The sequence below is a fragment of the Schistocerca americana genome, chromosome 9 (genome assembly GCF_021461395.2).
Source record: "Schistocerca americana isolate TAMUIC-IGC-003095 chromosome 9, iqSchAmer2.1, whole genome shotgun sequence".
Classification (NCBI taxonomy): domain Eukaryota; kingdom Metazoa; phylum Arthropoda; class Insecta; order Orthoptera; family Acrididae; genus Schistocerca; species Schistocerca americana.
Window position 1 is genome coordinate 76,346,686 of NC_060127.1, and position 19,729 is coordinate 76,366,414.

General features: G+C 45.6%; 1 protein-coding gene across 1 annotated transcript in view; it reads right to left on the reverse strand.

Moving 5' to 3' along the window:
• The window catches only part of LOC124551102 (cytochrome P450 4C1-like), a 166,656-nt gene that overhangs the window by 93,043 nt on the left and 53,884 nt on the right, over positions 1-19,729 (reverse strand). Inside the window, exons 3-4 of the mRNA XM_047126033.1 lie at positions 11,875-12,076; positions 4,407-4,634 (exon numbers count right to left, since the gene is read on the reverse strand). Of these exons, the coding sequence (XP_046981989.1) occupies positions 4,407-4,634; positions 11,875-12,076 (430 nt within the window). The remainder of the gene's footprint in view (positions 1-4,406; positions 4,635-11,874; positions 12,077-19,729) is intronic.

Here is a 19,729-nt window from a genome sequence, read left to right on the forward strand (position 1 = left end):
CATCATTCATCCCCATTACGGTCGGAGGAAGGCAATGGCAAACCACCTCCATTAGGACCTTGCCTAGTACGGCGGTGCGGGTCTCCTGCATCGTTCCCCTACGCTCCACCATGGAGAATGGGACATCATCATCATCATCATGCACACTACAACTACCCTGCTACACGAGTAGCTGCTTCCTGCGTATAGTGCACCCCTGACCTATATCAAGGGGAGTCCTACACATCCCCAACCGATAGCGCAGGTCCAGAAAACTGCAGCCAACACCGTCGCATGGTCGATGAAGCCTTTGTTTGAGACCCTCCACATGGCTCCAAACCAAAGGACCTCGATCAACTGCCGGAACAGTGCTGCAAATCGCGAGCTCTGCTTGTACCCAGCACGTGAGGCCAGTAGCCTTCACTACTTCGACCAGCCGCCCATATGAACTGAGGATGGCCTCAAAACTCATGTGACAGGCGTCATCGGTGCCGATGCGAACCACAACGCCGGGCCCTGCACGCTCGAGAGCATGGCGGCCTCCACATCTGGAGCCCTGTACCGAGTTCACATTGGCTTCCCTTCCAGCCCCGTACGCTACCTGCCTAGGAGTCTCCAGAACCTTCCAGCCCCGTACGCTACCTGCCTAGGAGTCTCCAGAACCTTCCAGCCCCGTACGCTACCTGCCTAGGAGTCTCCAGAACGCGCCTAAAGTTAGAGCTCTAGATAAGTGAACCCATTACCCTGTCTGCCTGCTCGCACCCTGCTGAAGGAACGGCCACCTGTCCACGCAGAGACTGAATGGGCGAGACCAGACGTCCAGTCTCCACATTGGCCCCCTGCCTCGAGCGACACGAATGCGTTACCACCCGTCACTCCTGTGAGGAGAGATCCACCGTGTTGGGTACACTAGGAGATGCATCGGCCGCAGAGCCCGTGGGCGAAACAAGTGACACCTATAGTGTCCGCCACAACTCGAGGCAGCAGACACAAGGCGACTGACCGTAGCCAGAAGTGCACTCAGCTATTCATGAAGTGCGGCCAGCTGCTCCTGCGTTGGCAACAGCGTGCACGTGTCCTACCCATCCTAGAAAGACTAACTGAAGAAGTAAGGTATAGAAGCAGACAGAATACCGGATATGGAACTTTCTACTGTCCTGATGTGTCACCAATGGACGTTGATGCCTTACTGAGCCATGTAGCTGGCTCTTCAGAAGAAATGCAAACTGCGCTACAGACTGCCTGAATTTACACACACAAAATGCAAGCATACATCTCTTACACAGAGAAATACGCACGAAATTTGAGAAATGAACTACGAGGAAAACATAGGCAAGCATAAACACTTAACTTGCGGTGGTGTAGTGATAGTGACCGGGCCAAATATCTCACGAAATTAGCATGAAACGAAAAAACTTCAAAGAACGAAACTCGTCTAGCTTGAAGAGGGAAACCAGATAGCGCTATGGTTGGCCAGCTAGATGGCGCTTCCATAGGTCAGACGGATATCAACTGCGTTTTTTTAAATACTAACCCCCATTTTTTTTACATATTCGTATAGTACGTAAAGAAATATGAATGTTTTAGTTGGACCACTTTTTTCGCTTTGTGATAGATGGCGCTGTAATAGTCACAAACGCATAAGTACGTGGGATCACGTAACATTCCGCCACTGCGGACGGTATTTGCTTCGTGAAACATTACCCGTGTTAAAATGGACCGTTTACCAATTGCGGAAAAGGTCGATATCGTGTTGATGTATGGCTATTGTGATCAAAATGCCCAACCGGCGTGTGCTATGTATGCTGCTCGGTATCCCGGATAGTTACGTTATATAAGGAAACAGGAAGTCATTCCATGTAGGCTTTCACGGCCGGCGTCTTTATCAGTAAACTCTTCCGGGCTAAGTTGCCGTGGTCGATCTGTAGAACTTCTTCTCCCTGACGTTTCGTTCTCAACTACAGAGAACATCTTCCGAGGTGAGTCGACGACTGGCTGCTAGGAGCTGGGGCCGCCGCTTATATAAAGATCGTAGGGGGCGCCACCACACGTCACGTGGCGTCGATGTGCAGCTATCTCTGGCTATCGTCTGTTCTCTCGATTGCAGGCAATCGATTGTCACGTGATTGATGCAACGTCGACCGCCATATCTTATCCAATTTTAATCCTTCTTCTTTACGATTAAAATTGTATTGATGTTTGTGGATTTCAATTGCCTCTCTATACATACGTGTATAATAGTGCGACGTCCTCGCTAGCACGCTTGTTTCACCAAATTTTATGTCGTGATCTCCATCCTTAAAAACATGTTCCGCTACTGCCGATTTGTCGATATGTCCCAAGCGACAGTTTCTTTTGTGCTCCGTCAACCGTGTATTGATGCTTCTTTTTGTAGTTCCTATGTAAACCCTGCCGTAACTACACGGAATTTTATATACCCCTGGGGTGGCTAGGGGGTGACGAGCATCTTTTGTTGATCTTAGGCATTCACTAATTTTCTTAGTAGGTCTAAAAATGGTCTCTACCTGAAACTTGGCTAGTACTTTTCCAATGCGATCCGTGATATTATGGATGAACGGAAGAAATACTTTTCCAGCTGATGGTTGTTGCTGTCTCCTATTTTTAGGCATTTTTCTATTTGGGTGAAGTGCTCGATTAATCTCGTTTTTCGTATAACCATTTTTCGCAAAGGCCATTCGTAAATGATTTAGTTCTTCTTGTAAGTAGCCTGGTTCACAAATATTATTGGCCCTGTCCACTAGTGTTTTTTTATGACCCCTCTCTTTTGCCTAGGGTGGTGGTTTGAGTTCTTATGGAGGTAGCGATCGGTATGTGTACCTTTCCTGTAGACCTTATGGCCTAAGGTCCCATCCGCCCGTTTGATAACTGATACATCCAAGAAGTTAAGTTGTCCATTCTTCTCCTTCTCCATAGTAAATTTAATCTTTGGGTTGATGCTATTTAAGTGTACCAGAAAATCATTCAAGTCTTCTTCCTCATGATTCCATATTACAAAGGTATCATCCACATACCGATACCACTTCGAGGGACTTTTTTTGGCCGACTGCAATGCTTGATGTTCAAAATATTCCATGAATAAATTCGCAATTGCGGGACTTAGGGGGCTTCGCATGGCTACCCCATCGATCTGTTCATAAAATTCACCATTGTACTGAAAATAGGTTGAGGATAGACAGTGTTGGAACAAGGCTACTATATCAGTAGGGAACATATTGGCTATATGGGAGAGAGCTTCATCAACTGGAACCATCGTGAACAAAGACACTATATCAAAACTGACAAGTATGTCATTAGGACCGACAGTAATTTCCCTCAATTTCTCAATGAAGTGTAGAGAGTTTTTAATATGACTCTCAGTTTTGCCTATGTGAGGTTGTAACAAAGAGGCAAGGTGTCTGGCTAGTTCTTGGGTAGGAGCTCCAATTGCGCTGACTATTGGTCTCAAAGGAACATCAGGTTTATGTATCTTTGGTAATCCATATAATCTCGGAGGATAAGCCTCCGTTTCACAAAGATACTTTTTAACTTCTGTAGGAATTGAAGACTGTTTTATCAGACGATTGGTGGCATTCAGCACATTCGTTGTGGGATCCTTTTTCAACTTCTTGTATGTGCTGGGTTCCAGGAGATCACTGATCTTCTTGTGATAATCCTCAGTATTCATTAAAACAGTAACATTTCCCTTGTCAGCGGCAACTATAATAACATTCTTGTCTGCATTGATCTCCCGCAATGCCTTCCTTTCCATTCTAATTTCATCAGCAGAATATGATGGTAACTGTCTCAAGGGGAAAGGAAGGCATTGCGTCCTGTTATTGTTCATAACAGTTCTCTTCAATGACTGTCTATCAACACACTTTTTGTCCACGTTGTGACAGCGGATGATGTTATTCCGCTGCCCCTCTATGTGGCAGAAATTTTCGATACGGTGCGTGTTGAAACATCAAATACATTTTTGCCTTGGTTACAGAAGCATCCACCATACGAACACCAGCAATTTGCCTACGTTAGAATAACTGAGCTCCGACATAGTGCACTCACGACTACAAAAAACACTTTTCTTAGCACAGGTGGCACTTGTGACGTATTGATATCATTCCACAGGCGCCGTTCGTGGTCAGATTCAACAGCGCAACGTGCAGGCATGTCTAGCTTCTGCATTCATGCTCAAGCAGACATTTCTCCCGATTTTTCCATAGTTTTGTCCACCCCGTGTCTCCCACATTCCCTGGGGACTCGTGAAGACACCACCGTCTCCGATGAAAACTTTCCAGCCAGGACAACATACTGATTTTCCTATTATACAACACATAAAGTGGCTTAATGGATACACGAGTAGGGGCGCTAGCAGAGAAAGCTGTTGTTGGGATGTGAGTCTGTAAACTCGCTGCTTTAATCGGCCTTACCGTTATGGAGATCATGGCATCACTCATGGCGCCAGCCATATCATCCTCTGACACGTCGTCTGGTAGCAGCAGGTCATGGTTGATGCCAATAACGGTGTCGTAAATGTTCCGCAGGGCTGCCTTGAATGCCGGATTGTAGGTCTCGGTGGCGGTGCCTCCAGTGCTGGCCAGACGCTCGCACAGGTAGAGGCCGCCCTCGTGGAAGGCCTCCAGAAATCCCTCCAGCAGCTGGAACCAAGCAGCACACTCTCAACGTGCGTCTTCTCCACTCCGACTGGCAGAAGATGGAGTTTATCTCATCTACATGATAGGTAGCAGTTCGTAAGTGGAGAGAATCAGGGATTGCGTTGTGTACCACAGGGTTCTGTCTTGGGACCACAGTTACTCCTAGTATACAGGGTGTTTCAGGATATCGCTGACAAACCTTGAGGAGTGACAGGTCGCATAAAGAGCAACACTTTTTTTTATTAAGGAACATACAATCTTAAACGTGGTCTTAGTTATAATGATGAATACATACAATTGCTCAATAATTACTATTTATTATTGTTATTAGTCATGTTCTGACAGAAATTTACACGAATGGTTGGGTTGGGTTGGTTGGGTTGTCTTGGGGAAGAGACCAAACTGCGAGGTCATCGGTCTCATTGGATTAGGGAAGGGCGGGGAAGGAAGCCGGGCGTGCCCTTTCAAAGGAACCATCCCGGCATTTGCCTGGAGTGATTGAGGGAAATCACGGAAAACCTAAATCTGGATGGCCGGACGCGGGAATGATTGCGAGTCCAGTGTGCTAACCACTGCACCAACTCGCTCGGTTTACACGAATGGTTCAAAACAAACTACTCTGTGCCTCAATATGTGCTCCACACCTTCGTATGAATGCCCGTCCAACTCTGGAGGCCATGTCCGTATTCTGTCGGATGTGATGGAATGTATCAGTGATTGGGGCTGTCAGCCTGCTCTAGCGGGAGTTGGAGTAATGTCTACCGTACATGCCCCCAAAGAAAATAATCAAGGTGCACCAAGTCAGGTGGATGTGATGGCCACACCACAGGGCCTCCTCGTGCTATCCAGTGTTCCACAAGATCAGTTAGCTCTGCTCGTCCATCATCACTGAAGTGTGCTCTGGCTCCATCGCGCTGGAATCAGAGGCCTCCAGCAGTTCTGGTAGTGTGGTCTGCAGTAACTGTAACTCCAGTTAACCTGTGTGGGAGCATTACAGGTCCTGGAGATGATTTTCGACAATTTACACCCACATGTTTATGAAGAGCCTCTGCCATTGTGATCTAATAGCAATTGCATGAGTGGATTCATTGTCCCATTTGTGGCTGTTGCTACTGTTGAAATAACCACCACGTGTAAACAAAATTTCATTTCTAAATAAAACATGTCTGTGGAGGACAACATGATTTACTCTTTGGTGTGTGAACCACTGCGCAAACTGCATACAATATGGGTAATGAACTGGCCCTAAAACCAGCACCCTTTGAAGATGGTATACATGTAGCCTGCACTCTTTCAGTACTCTTGAAATACACTCCTGGAAATGGAAAAAAGAACACATTGACACCGGCGTGTCAGACCCACCATACTTGCTCCGGACACTGCGAGAGGGCTGTACAAGCAATGATCACACGCACGACACAGCGGACACACCAGGAACCGCGGTGTTGGCCGTCGAATGGCGCTAGCTGCGCAGCATTTGTGCACCGCCGCCGTCAGTGTCAGCCAGTTTGCCGTGGCATACGGAGCTCCATCGCAGTCTTTAACACTGGTAGCATGCCGCGACAGCGTGGACGTGAACCGTATGTGCAGTTGACGGACTTTGAGCGAGGGCGTATAGTGGGCATGCGGGAGGCCGGGTGGACGTACCGCCGAATTGCTCAACACGTGGGGCGTGAGGTCTCCACAGTACATCGATGTTGTCGCCAGTGGTCGGCGGAAGGTGCACGTGCCCGTCGACCTCGGACCGGACCGCAGCGACGCACGGATGCACGCCAAGACCGTAGGATCCTATGCAGTGCCGTAGGGGACCGCACCGCCACTTCCCAGCAAATTAGGGACACTGTTGCTCCTGGGGTATCGGCGAGGACCATTCGCAACCGTCTCCATGAAGCTGGGCTACGGTCCCGCACACCGTTAGGCCGTCTTCCGCTCACGCCCCAACATCGTGCAGCCCGCCTCCAGTGGTGTCGCGACAGGCGTGAATGGAGGGACGAATGGAGACGTGTCGTCTTCAGCGATGAGAGTCGCTTCTGCCTTGGTGCCAATGATGGTCGTATGCGTGTTTGGCGCCGTGCAGGTGAGCGCCACAATCAGGACTGCATACGACCGAGGCACACAGGGCAAACACCCGGCATCATGGTGTGGGGAGCGATCTCCTACACTGGCCGTACACCACTGGTGATCGTCGAGGGGACACTGAATAGTGCACGGTACATCCAAACCGTCATCGAACCCATCGTTCTACCATTCCTAGACCGGCAAGGGAACTTGCTGTTCCAACAGGACAATGCACGTCCGCATGTATCCCGTGCCACCCAACGTGCTCTAGAAGGTGTAAGTCAACTACCCTGGCCAGCAAGATCTCCGGATCTGTCCCCCATTGAGCATGTTTGGGACTGGATGAAGCGTCGTCTCACGCGGTCTGCACGTCCAGCACGAACGCTGGTCCAACTGAGGCGCCAGGTGGAAATGGCATGGCAAGCCGTTCCACAGGACTACATCCAGCATCTCTACGATCGTCTCCATGGGAGAATAGCAGCCTGCATTGCTGCGAAAGGTGGATATACACTGTACTAGTGCCGACATTGTGCATGCTCTGTTGCCTATGTCTATGTGCCTGTGGTTCTGTCAGTGTGTTCATGTGATGTATCTGACCCCAGGAATGTGTCAATAAAGTTTCCCCTTCCTGGGACAATGAATTCACCGGGTTCTTATTTCAATTTCCAGGAGTGTATATACACGATCTGCTTTCATTTGAGGTGCGCTAGTTGAAGGTTCATTGCTAAATGTACAGATCACTTCATCCTCAAAATCTGGGGTTCTCATGTCATGTCTACCACCACCAATATGCTGACGATGCAAACTGGCAGTTCTTCCTAAATGTCCATGAACTACAGCAAAGAAACTGTGGTATGAATGTGTTCTGTTAGGGAACCGATTTTCGTAGAAACAAAGAGCTGTTGGTTCAAATGGCTCGGAGCACTATGGGACTTAACATTTATGGTCATCAGTCCCCTAGAACTTAGAACTACTTAAACCTAACTAACCTAAGGACAGCACACAACACCCAGCCATCACGAGGCAGAGAAAATCCCTGACCCCGCCGGGAATCGAACCCGGAAACCCGGGCGTGGGAAGCGAGAACGCTACCGCACGACCACGAGATGCGGGCAAAAAGAGCTGTTCTTTCATTTCCATTTGCCTAAGTGTAACACAAAATCATGTCAGTCAGCTCATCAGAACTATACTGCACGCTTCTGAACTGTGTGCATTACGATCGGGGCCACTTGCTTATATCGACAGTAGCTGTTTTTGGCGAATGTCTCCTTGCTGGGTAACCGACGGACGTCTTACCTCCAGGCGTCGCCGAGCAGCATAAAAGGGTCTCGTCGATCGAAATTTGATAGTTCGGGGTCTGCTCTCTCAGCAGACGTGTCGACATCCCTGTGGGCTGAATATCGCGCAAATTCAGCAGCCTGGACTGGAATGCGTATTGATGGCGCCAAGACGCTGGTTGAATTTCGAAAGTCAGTCACTCAAGCATTTGGGAGAATCAAACATGACTTGGGAGTCCGTTTCACCAGAGGACTGTGGATTTTATGATAATCACCCATTCCCAGCTACAGACAGCAGTTCTGAATTTGATAAGTAACGGTCCTAACCAGTCCGAAGCAAAGAAGGCAAAGCAGAAAGGTGGAAGGAATATATAGAGAGTCTGTACAAGGGCGATGTACTTGAGGGCAAATGATAGAGGACGTAGATGAAGATGAAATGAATGATACTACGCGAAGAATTTGACAGAGCAAGAAGGCACTGGGAGTAGACAGTAGTCCGTTAGTTTGGGAGAGCCAGCCATGACAAAACTCTTCCAACTGGTGAGCAAGATGTATGAGACAGGCGAAATACCCGCAGACTTCAAGAAGAATAAAATAATTCCATTCCCAGAGAAAGAAGACGTAGACAGGTGTGAAAACTGCCGAACTATCAGTTTAATAAGTCACGGTTGCAAAATACGAACACGAATTCCTTATAAACGAATGGAAAAACTGGTAGAAGCCGACCTCAGGGAAGATCAGTTTGGATTCCGTAGAAATGTTGGAACACGCGTGGCAATACTGATTCTACAGCTTACCTTAGAATATAGGTTAAGAAAAGGCAAACCTACATTTCTAGCATTCGTAGACTTAGAGAAAGCTTTCGACAATTTTGACTGGAGTGAAATTCTGAAGGTGGGACCGAAAGGCTATTTACAACTTATACAGAAACCAGATGGCAGTTATAAGAGTCGAGGGGCACAAAAGGGAAGCAGTGGTTGACAACGGAGCGAGACACGATCGTAGCCTATTCCCAATGTCGTTCAATCTGTATACTGAGCAAGCAATAAAGGAAATATAAACATTTGGAGTAGGAATTAAGTAAAATCCATGAAGAAGAAATAAAAGCTTTGAGGTTTGCCGGCGACATTGTAATTCTGTCAGAGACAGCAATGTATCTGGAAGAGTAGTTGAACGGTCTTGAAAGGAGGATATAAGATGTACATGAACAAACGCAAATCGAGGATAATGGAATCTAATCGATTTAAATTAGGTGACGCTGAGGGCATTGGATTAGGAAACGCGAGACTTAAAATACTAGAAAAGTATGGAATGTAGTCGAATTAAATCGGGTGATGCTGAGGGAAAGAGATTAGGAAAAAGGATATAAAATGTAGACTGGTTCTGGCAAGGAAAGTGTTTCTGATGAAGAGAAATTTGTTAACATCGGGTATAAATCTAAGTGTCAGGAAGTCTTTTCTGAAAGTATTTGTATGGAGTGTATCCTTGTAAGACAAGAAGAGAATAGAAGCATTCGACGTGTGGTGCAGCAGAAGAATGCTGAATATTAGATGGGTAGATCATGCAACTAATGAAAAAAAATGTGTATGAAATCTTATGGGACTTAACTGCTAAGGTCGTCAGTCCCTAAGTTTACACACTACTTAACCTAAATTATCCTAAGGACAAGCACACACACCTATGCCTGAGGGAGGACTCGAACCTCCGCCGGGACCAGCCGCACGGTCCATGACTGCAGTGCCCTAGACCGCTCGGCTAATCCCGCGCGGCTGAAACTCCTCAGGGTGCGTGAACTCGTACGATCTGAATATTATCCGTGAAAATGATTGCAGAAGAACTGAACATCAATCGCGAAACGGTTCGTTTAATAATAACTGAAGATCTTGGTATGAGAAAGATTTGTGCAAATATGATCCACATACTGCTCTGTCAGTACAGCAATTTTTAATCTCAAAACAAATTTCAGTATTACCACAGCCACCTTATTCACCAGATATCGCTCCGTGCGACTTTTTTTCTATTTCCAAGAGTCAAAACGGTGGTCAAGGGACACCTTTTTCAAACAATACAGGATGTCCAAAAAGGTTGTGACGAGGGTGTTGGAGGATATTACAGAAGATGAGTTCCAGAAACGTTGCCATCTATGACAGAAGCGCTGGAAAAAGTGTGTGCAATCAGAAGGGAACTACTTTGAAGGAGACAACACTAAACTTGACTAAAACGGAAAGCTACATTTTTTTTTTTTCAAAATGGTTCTAATGGCTCTGAGCACTGTGCGACTTAACTTCTGAGGTCATCAGTCGCCTAGAACTTAGAACTAATTAAACCTAACTAACCTAAGGACATCACACACATCCATGCCCGAGGCAGAACCTGCGACCGTAGCTTTCGCTCGGCTCCAGACTGTAGCGCCTAGAACCGCACGGCCACTCCGGCCGGCTTTTTTTTTTTCACATCAGTCTCATTACTTTACTGTTGCACCTCGTAGCATAATATTGTTCCCACCAGGCTCCGTCCGTGGGGCGCTGCACGTTTCGAGCCGCCGTTTACCTCGATGACGGCGTTTGTGAAGACGACCACTGGCCTATTGTAGCAAAAATGTGATTCACCCGAAGAGTCGTCACGTTTACATCGATCGACGGTCGAATTCCACTGCAGTCACAATTGACGATGTCGTTGGGTCGACATGTGAACACGTAGGGATGGTCTGCTGCAGAACTCTGTGTTCAATTGTAAGTAGGCTGTTTAGGTTTTTTTATTGGTAACGCCATCTGTGTGCAGTCTGTGGCTAGTTTGCATTGTTGTCTTCCATTGTAGTGTTGGGAGCGGCAGCTGGATGTGAACAGCGCGTAGCGTTGCGCAGTTGGAGGTGAGCCGCCAGCAGTGGTGGATGTGGGGAGAGAGATGGCGGAGTTTTGAAATTTGTCATGAACTGCTATATTTATATATGATGATATCAAGGTAAATACATTGTTTGTTCTCTATTAATATCTTTCATTTGCTAACTATCCCTATCAGTAGTTAGTGCCTTCCATAGTTTGAATCTTTTATTTAGCTGGCAGTAGTGGCGCTCGCTGTATTGCAGTAGCTTGAGCAGCGAAGATTTTTGTGAGGTAAGTGATTTGTGAAAGGTATAGTTTAATGTTAGTCAGGGCCATTCTTTTGTAGGGAATTTTGAAAGTCAGATTGCGTTGCGCTAACAAAATATTGTGTGTCAGTTTAAGGACAGTCGTGTATAATTGTTCAAAGGGGACGTTTCACAATAATGCACGGCGAACAGTGTGCTCGGAAACACTTGTTCGTGCACGAGCACTGTGCTCTTTCGGCAGAGATGCCACACATGACCATGTATCCTACTTTACCGAACAGATAAGATTCCGAACCCAACATTTTTTAAGAGTCGCTGTTAGGGAAATTTTCACGGTCCTACGTGTTCCCGTAGATGCTCACGACAGTAGCACGTGAACATTCGACCAGCTTCGCCATTTTCAAGACACTCCTGCACAGGCTCTGTATAATAATAATCTGGCCTTTGTCAAAGTCGCTTATCCCAATGGAGTACCGCATTTCCAGCCCATATCTTCGCTAGGGTGATCATCTGCCCGTGTCTGCTCCGCTTACACACTTTTGTTACGGCGTCACGTGACCATAACGCTAGCAGGCAGTCTCGCAGTGGGCAGTGGGCAGAATTTTATGGCTTATCAGTGTAAATGCAGTGCTATTATAGAGTGCTCGGGTGAATTCAGTGTTGAAACACGACCTTAGGACAGCCGGAAAAGCTACAAACCCCCCCGAAGACGTCCCCTGTAAGAGGGGACGAAACATTGGGTTTCAAAAGGAATTTCTTCCAGCCACGGGGTAACAGGCTAGATAATTTCAATAAGTCTTACCTGGGCTGGTTAACTCACCTCTGAGTGGAATGTAGGGTTGATGAGTTTTCGGTGAACTTTCCAAGGGCGACCGCCAAGGGTGAGTAAACCATCTCCGCAGAACATCCGGAGGACACGTCTGATGAAGTATGTGCGGTCTACCATCTTTGATGTTAGCAAGACGTGCTCCACATCATCTGGGTGCAGCACAATCACCACCAACTGTGGCCCCATGTAGAACCTGTCGTCAGCACAACAAGGGTACCAACTTGTTCACTTTTTTTACGGGAGACAGCTGTACACATACAGTTAACTAAAATCAGTGTAGCACAACAGTTCACATACCCGACGATACACCAGTGAGTAACTTTACACGACTGAACAAGGAATGTGCAATTCCCTAGGAAGTCATTATGATATGCTGTCTCCGTGTAATGCAAACATAGCCTCGAAAACCTGCGCAAAATTTTAGCGGTGGCCTGCATCTGTTACTGGAGGTCTGTCTTAACAGGTTTTAGACACACTGACTGAAAAAAAATCTCAACACAAAAAATAATTAATGTAGAGTAGTGAAATTTCTGGAATGCATTTGTCTAGGAAACACACTTTCAGACATCAACATTGCGAGATCACACGTTGATGTAACCACGAGATAAACCATAGCAAATAGGAAATCCTGGTACATTAATAATCGGTGTAACCGCTGGAATGTTGAATGCAAGCACACAAACGGGCATCCAATGTGTTGTACAGGTAGTGGATGTTAGTTAGTGGGATAGAGTTCCATGGTTGTTGTTGTTGGTCCAGATCCGGTGATCGAACATGTCGACGCTCTATCTACAACAGCGCGATTTTTTTTTTTTTTTAGTCGTCAGTCTACTGACTCGCTTGATGCAGCCCGCCACGATTTCCTCTCCTGCGCCAACCTCTTCACCTCACAGTAGCACTTACAACGTACATCCTCAATTATTTCCCGGATGTACTCCGTCTTCCTCTACAGTTTTTGCATTCTGCAGCCCCCTCTAGTACCAGGGAAGTCATTCCTTCATGTCTTAACAGACGTCCTATCATCCTATGACTTCTCCTTACCAGTGTTTTCCACATGTTCCTTACCTCTCCAATACTGCGCAGAACCTCCTCAAAAAAATGGTTCAAATGGCTCTGAGCACTATGGGACTTAACTTCTAAGGTCATCAGTCCCCCAGAACTTAGAACTACTTAAACCTAACTAACCTAAGGACATCACACACATCCATGCCAGAGGCAGGATTCGAACCTGCGACCGTAGCGGTCGCGCGGTTCCAGATTGTAGCGCCTAGAACCGCTCGGCCACCCCGGTCGGCTCAGAATCTCCTCATTCCTTATCTTATCGGTCCACCTAATTTTCAACATTCGTCTGTAGCACCACGTCTCAAATCCACCGACTCTTTTCTGTTCCGGTTTCCGCACACTCTATGTTTCACGGCCATACAATGCCGTGCTAAAACCGTACATTCTCAGAAATCCCTTCCTCAAATTTTCGCCTATGTTTAATGATAGTAGACATCTCTTCGCCAGGAATGCCCTTTTTTGCTATTGCTAGTCTGCTTTTGATGTCCTCCTTGTTCCGTCCGTCATTGGTTATTTTGCTGCCTAGGTCGAAGAATTCCTTACCCTCATCTGCTTCGTGACCATCAATCCTGATGTTAAGTTTCTCGCTGTTCTCATTTCTGCTAATTCTCGTTACTTTCGTCTTTCTTCGATTTACTCTCAATCCGTATTCTGTACTCATTAGATTGTTCATAGCATTCAGCAGATCATGCAATTCTTCTTTACTTCCACTAAGGATATCAATGTAATCAGCGAATCGTATCATTGATATCCTTTCAGACTGTATTTTATTTCCGTCGCTGCTTCTTCGATGTACAGATTGAACAGTAGGGGGGAAAGACTACATCCCTGTCTTACATCCTTTTTGATCTGACCGCTTCGTTCTTGGTCGTCCACTCGTTTCATTCCCTCTTGGCTGTCGTACATATTGTATATGACTCGTCTCTCCCTATAGCTTATTCCAACTTTTCTCAGAATTTGGACATCTTCCACCATTTTACATTGCCGAACGCTTTTTCTACGTCTACAAATCCTATGAACGTGTCTTAATCTTTCCATTGTCAACCTCAACATCAGAATTACCTCTCTTGTGCCTTTACCCTTTCTAAAGCCAAACTGATTGTCATCTAGCACATCCTCAATTTTCTTTTCCAATCTTCTGTATATTATTCTAAGAAAATGGTTCAAATGGCTCTGAGCACTATGGGACTTAACTTCTAAGGTCATCAGTTCCCTAGAACGTAGAACTACTGTAACCTATCTAACCTAAGGACATCACACACATCCATGCCCTAGGCAGTATTCGAACCTGCGAATATTATTCTAGTCCGCTACTTGGATGCATAAGCTGTTAAGCTGATTCTGCGATAATTCTCGCACTTGTCAGCTGTTGCAGTCTTCGCAACTGTGTGGATGATTTTTTCCAACGTGAGTAGTCATTTCGTTGCCACTTCCCCCCAACGATTTTGGAAATTCTGATAGGGTGTTGTCTAGCCCTTCTACCTTATTTGATTTTAAGTCCTCCACAGCTCTCTTAAATTCTGATTCTAATTCTGGATCCCCTGTCTCTTCTAAAACGATTCATGTTTCTTCTTCCATCACGTCAGACAAATCTTCCCCTGATAGAGCCCTTCAATGTACTATTTCCACCTATCCGCTCTCTCCTCTGTATTTAACAGTGGAATACCCGTTGCACTCTTAGTGTTACCACCCTTGCTCTTTGTGTCACCGAAGGTTGTTCTGACTTTCGTGAATTCTGAGTCCGTCCCTTCATGTTGTCAGTGTTTTCCCTAAGTTCAAAAAATGTTCAAAAAATGGTTCAAATAGCTCTGAGCACTATGGGAGTTAACGTCTTTGTTCATCAGTCCCCTAGAACTTTAAACTACTTAAACCTAACTAAAAGGACATCACACACATCCATGCCCGAGGCAGGATTCGAACCTGCGACCGTAGTAGCAGCGCGGTTCCGGACTGAAGCGCCTAGAACCGCTCGGCCCCGCGGCCGGCTTTTACCTGTTGGCCTAATAGACACACGTTTTCTCACAGCGAAAAACATTCTTCAATCTATTTTTTTTGCTATGTTAGTAATTGTTGTTGTTGTGGTCTTCAGTCCTGAGACTCGTTTGATGCAGCTCTCCATGCTACTCTATCCTGTGCAAGCTTCTTCATCTCCCAGTACCTACTGCAACCTACATCCTTCTGAATGTGCTTAGTGTATTCATTTCTTGGTCTCCGTCTACGATTTTTACCCTCCGCGCTGCCCTCCAATACTAAATTGGTGATCCCTCGATGACTCAGAACATGTCCTACCAACCGATCCCTTCTTCTAGTCAAGTTGTGCCACAAGCTCCTCTTCTCCCCAATTCTATTCAATACCTCCTCATTAGTTATGTGATCTACCCATCTAATCTTCAGCGTTCTTCTGTAGCACCACATTTCGAAAGCTTCTATTCTCTTCTTGTATAATCTATTTATTGTCCATGTTTCACTTCCATACATGGCTACACTCCATACAAATACTTTCAGAAACGACTTCCTGACATTCAAATCTATACTCGATGTTAGCAAATTTTTCTTCTTCAGAAACACTTTCCTTGCCATTGCCAGTCTACATTTTATATCCTCTCTACTTCGACCATCATCAGTTATTTTGCTCCCCAAATAGCAAAACTCCTTTACTACTTTAAGTGTCTCATTTCCTAATCTAATTCCCTCAGCATCACCCGACTTACTTCGACTACATTCCATTATCCTCGTTTTGCTTTTGTTAATGTTCATCTTATATCCTCCTTTAAAGACACAGTCCATTCCGTTCCACAGCTCTTCCAAGTCCTTTTCTGTCTCTGACAGAATTACAATGTCATCGGCGAACCTCAAAGTTTTTATTTCTTCTCCGTGGATTTTAATACCTACTCCGAACTTTTCTTCTGTTTCCTTTATTGCTTGATCAATATACAGATTGAATAACATCGGGGATAGGCTACAACCCTGTCTCACTCCCTTCTCAACCACTGATTCCCTTTCATACCCCTCGACTCTTATAACTGCCATCTGCTTTCTGTACAAATTGTAAATAGCCTTTCGCTCCCTGTATTTTACCCCTGCCACCTTCAGAATTTGAAAGAGAGTATTCCAATCAACATTGTCAAAAGCTTTCTCCAAGTCTACAAATGCTAGAAACGTAGGTTTGCCTTTCCTTAATTTTTCTTCTAAGATAAGTCGTGGGGTCAGTATTGCCTCATGTGTTGTAGCTGTGGGTTATTAAACTGATAGTTCGCTAATTTTCACATCTGTCAACACCTGTTAGTAATACTAACACGAATTCTTTACAGATGAATGGAAAAACTGGTAGAAGCCGACCTTGCGGAAGATCGGTTTGGATTGCATAGAAATGTTGGAACAAGTGAGGCAATACTGATCGAAAGGCTTACCTTAGAAGATAGATTAAGGAAAGTCGAACTTACGTTTCTAGCATTTGTAGACTTAGAGAAAGCTTTTTACTGTGTTGAATGAAATACTCTCTTTCAAATTCTGAAGGTGGCACAGGTCAAATACAGGGAGCGAAAGGCTGTTTACCATTTGTACAGAAACCAGATGGCAGTTATAAGAGTCGAGGGGCATGAAAGGGAAGCAGTGGTCGGGAAGGGAGTGAGATAGGGTTGTACCCTACCCCCGATGTTATTCAATCTCTATATTGAGCAAGCAGTAAAGGAAATAAAAGAAGACTTTGGAGTAGGAATTAAAACCCATGGAGAAGAAATAAAAACTTTGAGGTTCGCCGATGACATTGTAATTCTGTCAGAGACAGCAAAGGACTTGGAGGAACAGTTGAACGGAATGGACAGTGTCTTGAAAGGAGGATATAAGATGAACACGAACAAAAGCAAAACGACGATAATGGAATGTAGTCGAATTAAATCAGGTGATGCTGAGGGAATTAGAGTAGCAAATGAGACACTTAAATTATTAGGTAGGTTTTTTTGGGGGTGAGCAAAATAACTGATAATGGTCGAAGTAGAGAGGATATAAAATGTAGACTGGCAATGGCAAGGAAAGCGTTACTGAAGAAGAGAAATTTGTTAACTTCGAGTACAGATTTAAGAGTCAGGAAGTCTTTTCTGAAAGTATTTCTGTGAGTGTAGCCATGTATGGAAGTGAAACATGGACGATAAATAGTTTAGGCAAGAAGAGAATAGAAGCTTTCGAAATGTGGTGGTACAGAAGAATGCTGAAAATGGGTAGATCACGTAAGTAATGAGGAGGTACTGAATAGAATTTATGGCACAACTTGACCAGAAGGGATCGGTTGGTAGGACATGTTCTGAGGCACCAAGGGATCACCAATTTAGTATTGGAGGGCAGTGAGGGTGGGTTAAAATTGTAGAGGGAGACCAAGAGATGAATACACTAAGCAGATTCAGAAGGTTGCAGTAGGTACTTAGATGAAGCAGCTTCCACAGGATAGGGTAGCATGGAGAGCTCCACCAAACCAGTCTGTGGACTTAAGACCACATCATCAACAACATGTTAGAAATAAGTAGGCGGATCAAAAATCTTAATAACTGCTTAGTTATGAACCTAAAGATCTGTTTCTCTCAACGAAACAATGCAGGAGACCGCTTGGGACTTGACGTGGGAGCGGCTTAGTGTGTGTACTTAATTAAAATCATCTCCTTTTAGGTAACGCTGAGAGTTTTCACGTTTGTATTTGACGAAAATTTGATGTTTTCGTAATATTTCTTTCGTGTAAAGTATTCATCTGAGTGGAACAGTGAACAGGTTTCTCGCATTACGAAAATTCGGTGACGGGGTCAGGAAATGAGCTTTCATAAACTGTCCATTTATCTCAACAATTTGTTGCCTTAAATAACAGTAAAATAAAAGAATACTGCAATTCTTCAAAAGCAAACTGGTACAAGTCTGATATTTGTATACCGACCACTTCGAAAATTCGAGAGAGCTGATTGGAATGAGTGTAATGAGGGCAATGCGTGAAGTTTTCAATGAATTTGGCATTAAATTTCAGTCTCCCGACTTGACATAGAATCGTAAGAAGTTTTGGTCTTATCTGAAAGCAGTAGATGGATCTAACCCATCTGCCCAGTCTCTCTGTGACCGTAATGGACTTGAAGCGGAGGATGACACAGAAAAGGCCGAAATACTTAACGTCTTTTTTCGAAAACTGTTTCACCTGAAAATATCACACCGTAATTCCTCCTCTAAATCGTCGCGAGAACAACAAAATGAAAGATACTAAAATAAGTGAGCAATGGATTGAAAAGCAACAGAAGTCGCTCAACAGGAGAAGAGCTACTGAATTCGATTCCGCGTACGGTACGGGAAAGAATTTGTCCCTCTTCCAGCTGCAGTCTACCGCAGGTCTCTGGAGGAGCGAAGCGTTCGTAATGATTGGAAGAAAAGCATAGGTCATTCCAATATTGAAAAAGAGTCGTCGCACTGGCGTGCGGAACTGTAGCCTGTATCTCTGAAGTCGGCCTGCTGTCGAATTTTGGAACACGGTCTATGCTCGCGAATTGTGACATTTCTGGCGACCGAAAATCTCTGTAGGAACCAGTACGGTTTCCCATAGCAACGGTCGAGAGAAGCCCAGCTCGCTGTGTTTGTCCATGAGACCCAGAAAGCAGTAGACGGCGCCGCTCTCTTAGATGTCGTGTTTCTTGACTTCCAGAAGGCGTTCAATAGAGCTGCGTACTGCCGCCTAATGAACAAAATACAAGTGTGCGGAATAGCAGACCAACTGATGATGATGATGATGACGACGAGTGATTGGTGTGAACTGTTTCAAGTAGGCAGAACACAGTATTCTAATAATTTTCGTATGTACAAATCAAATGATCCGTCGACATTCTGCTACGATATTTCGGCCCAGAGACGTCCGGCCATCTTCAGATGAGCGGACAACTATTGAAGACACCCAGGTGCACTCACAGTATTTTTGCCGGATCTCGTGCATGCCAATGGGCTGACGTCTTTCGGCGCATGCGTCAATTGATGGATATGCACGGGCAGCCGAGTTGTGCGTGCTGCCGTCGGTGCTGAAGTGAAAGATGATCTAATAATTGGGTATCGAATGACCCCGTCTATTCCGCTGTGTCTGGACAACTTTAACTGTAGTATTTCCACTTTTATCCAGTTGAAAGTCGTTGTCACGATTTACACTGAAGAGAGAAAGAAACTGGTACACCTGCCCAGTATCGTGTAGGGCCCCCGCGAGCACGAAAAGGTGTCGCAACACGACTTGGCATGAACTCGACTGATGTCTGAAGCACTGCTGGAGGGAACTGACTATGAATCCTGCAGAGCTGTCCGTCTTCTGAACAGCACGCTGCAAAACATCCCAGATATGTTCAAAAATGTTCATGTCTGGGGAGTTTGGTGGCCAGAGGAAGCGTGTCTGCAGCCATTCTGTAGCAATCCTGGACGTGTGGGGTGTCGCATTGTCCTGCTGGAATTTCCCAACTCCGTCGGAATGCAAAATGGACATGAATGGATGCAGGTGATCAGATAGGATGCTTACGTACATGTCACCCGTCAGCGTCGTATCTAGACGTATCAGGGGCCCCGTATCACTCCAACTGTACACGCCCCACACCATTACAGAGCCTCCACCAGCTTGAACAGTCCCCTGCTGACATGCAGTGTCCACGGATTCATGAGGTTGTCGACATACCCGTACACGTCCATCCGCTGGATACAACTTGAAAGGGACTCGTCCGACCAGGCAACATGTTTCCAGTCGTCAACAGTCGAATGTCGGTGCTGACGGGCCCAGGCAAGGGGTAAA